The sequence below is a fragment of the Arachis ipaensis genome, chromosome B06, assembly GCF_000816755.2.
Source record: "Arachis ipaensis cultivar K30076 chromosome B06, Araip1.1, whole genome shotgun sequence".
NCBI lineage: Eukaryota > Viridiplantae > Streptophyta > Magnoliopsida > Fabales > Fabaceae > Arachis > Arachis ipaensis.
The window spans coordinates 21,393,368-21,397,933 of NC_029790.2; the positions used below are offsets into that span (position 1 = coordinate 21,393,368).

Consider the following 4,566-nt stretch of genomic DNA (forward strand, 5'->3'; position numbering starts at 1 on the left):
TTTGATAATCAATCTAGTTTGTAAAATCTTGCAAAAATATGTATTTTTTTATTATTATATAAACTAAAAACTTTTCTCACGCCCAAATGATGACAACTTGTCAAGTTCGTGTCTCCTACCATTTCTGAAAAATCATCTCCCACCTGTCTCTATCTCTCTCTCTCTCACATCCTTGCCAGCTCTTTCACTTTCAATTAATTTCATTTTCAATTCCTAGTTTTATTTTAATTTTTAATGTGTGAGTCTGACTCCCTACACATACCGTGTATAGGCACTTACGTAGTGATACCAAGATGGGTGGTATCCATGTTATCAATGCCCTAACAATATTAATGAGATCTAAGAGAAATACATTTGTCAGCAGAAAGGCGCAATGAGGGTCACCTAACCCCCCACATAACCACGGGAATTCTTGTCTTGTTTGTCATTATCAGCCTGTCCACTCTCAAGAAATTTTTGGTTCACAATCTTGTGCGCTGCAAGGATCCAATATAACACTACCATTTCTGTGCATATGCGCTCACCAAATCTTTCATAGAATATGATTTAGTAACTAGTAATTAGCAATGAACTAAAAGAAAACCCAACTGGTGGTCACATGGGACATGGATATGGATAGTTCCATCATCCTTGTCTTTCAACAAGCATCATTCTTAATTTTACAAGAAATTAAAGTTCTTAAAACAAAAATCCTTGATAAAGGGAAGGCATTCTATAATATCTATGATACATGTAGTAGACCTAAGAGGTAAAATTTGTACACCGAAACCTGGAATAAAGAAAAACAAGACTGGCGAGTATTGAAGACTAGAGAGGTTGCTGCATTGTGACAACCAAGGGACTTGTGACAGTGTGCTTGCCATCAGACCAAACAAGGGAACCACTCTTCACACTCGTACTCCCGGGCGAAAGCTTAACTGCCCGGGCTTCCACTCTCACTAGGAAGTTCAATTTCTGACCCAACCTCCTGAAAGAAAGAGTCTCCGGCTCCACTCTGACTGTTATTCCCTCCGGAGCTGCAATGGTCACCTTGTAAACTGAAGTTGGGTCCCCTACATTGGTCACGCTCCTAATGAAGTGCGTGGACATCTGTGTCTTCCCGTGTTGCTGGAACACAGCAGACAGGGATGGGTAATTCAAATTGCCGGCATGACCGGCAATCTTGGCACCGCTGCAGTCGGCACCCTTTCTAGTGACGGTCCTGATATTCTTGGCAGTGTAATTGGAGTTGCACAAGAAGTCCACATAATCATAGGCGGAGATGTCGTAAACCAAGCCAGGGTTCATGGCCTTCTCGGGATGAACATGGCCAGCACCATAGTCGAAAACAGAGGAGGCGTTCCCAGTGGACTCATCCAGCATTGCACCTCCTGTGTTGTCGACGGTGTAAGCAGTGGTCATGAGGGCGGACCTGATGGCGGCGGGGCTCCAATCAGGGTGGGCCGCCTTCAGCAGTGCAGCCAAACCAGAAACATGGGGACATGCCATTGAAGTGCCTGAAAGAATGTTGAACTCAGTCCTGCGCTCATCGGAGGCAACCCCAGAAGGGCTAACATTATCGGGCCATGCAGCCAGGATGTTGAGCCCGGGAGCTATCACATCGGGCTTCAGAATCTCAGCGGATTCGGGGTTGGGCCCACGAGCAGAGAAAGATGCCACCACTGGGGCTGGCCTCACTCCAAGCCTTGTACCCTCAAACTCTATTGTGGCTGTGGGTGGTGACCGCGACTGTGACGCCGCTGAGATGTATTTTCTGATGTCGTCGCCTCCGCGAGCGCCCACGGAGATGGCGGGGAGGACGTGGCAGTCGGCCACCAAGCCTTCACCATCAAAGACTCCATTGGCCAGTATCATAGCAATGCCTCCTGCCTTCTTGACCACCTCACCTTTGGCTGCTCTGGAGTTGATGCCTCTTTCGCACACCACAATCTTTCCCCTCACCATCTTAGGATCCAAGGAGCCATCCATGCAAAGCGAAGAAGAGTAACCGTCTCCGCCAGCTTCGCCCCCCGCATACATAAGCGGGTACAGCCGCCCCGGAGTGAGACCCGGTCCCCCATACACGCTGACCCCTCTTATTATCTTGCCGTTCCCCAGCCTCACGTTTGCCGGGAAATCTCTGTCTATGGTTCCTGCACCCACCGTGGTCATCCAAGGGGCCACATTCGTCACGGTGAGACTTCCGGGGCCGCTGTTTCCGGCGGAAGCAGACACGAACACGCCAGCCTCGGAGGCCCCGAAAGCACCAACGGCGATAACGTCCAGGTAGTAGGGCACCACCACGCCTCCAACACTTAGGGAGACAACGTGGACGCCGTCGGCGACGGCGGCATCAAAAGCTGCGAGAATGTCAGAGTCGAAGCAACCGCCGTTCCAGCAGACCTTGTAGACGGCGAGGCGGGCCTTGGGGGCCATGCCGGCAGCCATTCCCTTGGCGTAGCCGAGGGTAGAGGCAGGGAAAACGTACCTGCCAGCGGCGATGGAGGCGGTGTGGGTGCCATGGCCATCGGAGTCCCTGGGAGAACGGTACTCAAGGGTCTCATTCATCTTGCCGTTGGTGGCCTCGTAGCCGGCGGAGAAGTAGCGAGCCCCAATAATCTTTCGGTTGCACAAGGTGGCGGGGAAGTCCCTTCCAGCGACGCAGCTGCCCTTCCAGTTGGGAGGAACAGGGCCGAGGTCGCGGTCGTTGAAACTCTCTCTGTCGGGACAGATACCGGTGTCAATGACTCCAATGACGAGATCTGAACCGAAATCCGTCTCCTTGAGGAGGCCGGCCCTGTCGGCAGTTTTGAGGCCCAAGAACTGCGGCGAGCGGGTAGTGTGGAGTTGGCGGACCTGCTCCGGGATCACTGCGACGACGTGGGACAGGGATTCCAGCTTCTGGGCCTGTAAAGGTGAGAGCTTTGCTGAGAAGCCGTAAAAGACAGTGTCGTAAGTGTGAAGGACGGCGGCGGAGGCGGCGATGGTGGTGGTTTCAGCTGCAATGGCATGGTTGGTAATAGAAGCAAGAGAGGATTCGTACCATTTCTTGTGGGTTGGGAAGATGGAGGGCTTGGCTTCGTGGTGGACTTGCACTATGAAGGTGCTCTTCTTCTCTGGGGAAGCGGCAGCAAGTGTTGCTGTGACGGTGAGGATGAAAAAGAGGAGGGTGTGGCAAGGAGCCATTGGAGCAGCGGTTGGGACTGAGTGGGAAGTAATGGTGAGACTTGAGAGTGTGTTAAATCAATGAATAATGAATCTGTACTCGTGCCTAGTGTGTAGTGTAGAAACTTGAAAGAGTTATTTCAAAATGGGCCCTTTTTTGTTTTTTCCATTACTTTCCAATTTACGATTGGAAAAGTTTTCTTGGCTGCTTCTTCATAAACTAATAATAATGCAACACTGTACCGGGACGGGAGTCGTCTTGTTCTTCCTGTTGCAGGTTTTCAGTTTTCACCACAACAGACGACATGGTTGGGGTGGGGATTTGCCTTTGAGAAACAAATTCTTAGGTGCACTCATTTTTTCTATTCTATTATGTTTGCCGTAAATTTTATTTTTCTTTTAATTAAGATTTTACTATTTACTATTTTACTATCTAATATATTGAACAATAAATAAAATATAACAAAATAAAATAAAATAAAACTAAAATTTGGATTATATAAGAATAAATGAATATTAATAATTAATGGATGAAAACAAAAATACAGAATACACATTGGTATTTTTGCTCAATATTAGAGAGAAAGGTGTTTTGCCGTTTTCTAGGTGTTAGGTTTAACACGCGGGGGCGTGGTCCCAGGCTCCATCAGCGATAATTCCCTGGCAACACGCGGTGGGCGGAGTGATGTGGCGAGCTAGCAGGTGTGGAAGCTCCCTGGCAACAAGCGTTGGGCGTGTTGCCGGTAAATCAAGCAAACGTTGCAGAGGTTTTCACGCCTTCCCAAGGAGCTGCAGCAACACGAGGTGAGCGTGTTGGAGGCTGTCTGCATGCATGCAGGAAACAGTTCCTTCACCCCAGCTGAAGCTCTCTATAAATTGAGCCCCTCAATACCCATTTCATGCATTATGTGTAGCGAGCTTTCTGTATTAAAGAGAGAAGAAATGAAGTGAGGAAGAAGTAAAAAGAGTTTAGTGTGTTAAAAAAAAGAGTAAATATAAAAAAAAATTATTAGTTTATATTTATTTCAAAAAATAGTACGTAATTATTTGGATCATTTAATTTATATAAGTTGATAAATTTTATTTTTTATGTATTTAAATTTTTGTAATTTTTGTTATTGTTAGTATTATATAGAAATATAGTATTGTTATTATTATCTTAGTATTATTTTTTTTGGGCAATTCACCTAAATAAATTATTTCACTTTTAAAATTACGCAAATGTATTGTTTCCAAAACGAAGACGCAAATACATTGTTTCATATTTCTATAGAAATCGCTACTGGCGGTAGAGGTTTACACAACACAGAATCCGCTGCTGCCAGCCGCGGATTACGTTGAGTTGTAGCAGCATGAAAACGCTGTTGTTGCCTGCCGCGATTTTTGTATGATTATGGTTGGCCATAAACCGCTACTGTCAGT

At 46.7% G+C, this 4,566-nt stretch overlaps 1 protein-coding gene across 1 annotated transcript; it reads right to left on the minus strand.

Annotated features, from left to right (window-relative positions):
• Positions 534-3,462, minus strand: LOC107646158 (subtilisin-like protease SBT1.5). Its single transcript, XM_016350358.2, has one exon. It carries the CDS (start codon positions 3,163-3,165, stop codon positions 808-810), a length of 2,358 nt encoding a protein of 785 aa, XP_016205844.1. The 5' UTR covers positions 3,166-3,462; the 3' UTR covers positions 534-807.

What these genes read in the sequence shown, in the direction of transcription:
- LOC107646158 (XM_016350358.2), bottom strand. Translation starts at nt 3,165, where the DNA reads ATGGCTCCTTGCCACACCCTCCTCTTTTTCATCCTCACCGTCACAGCA.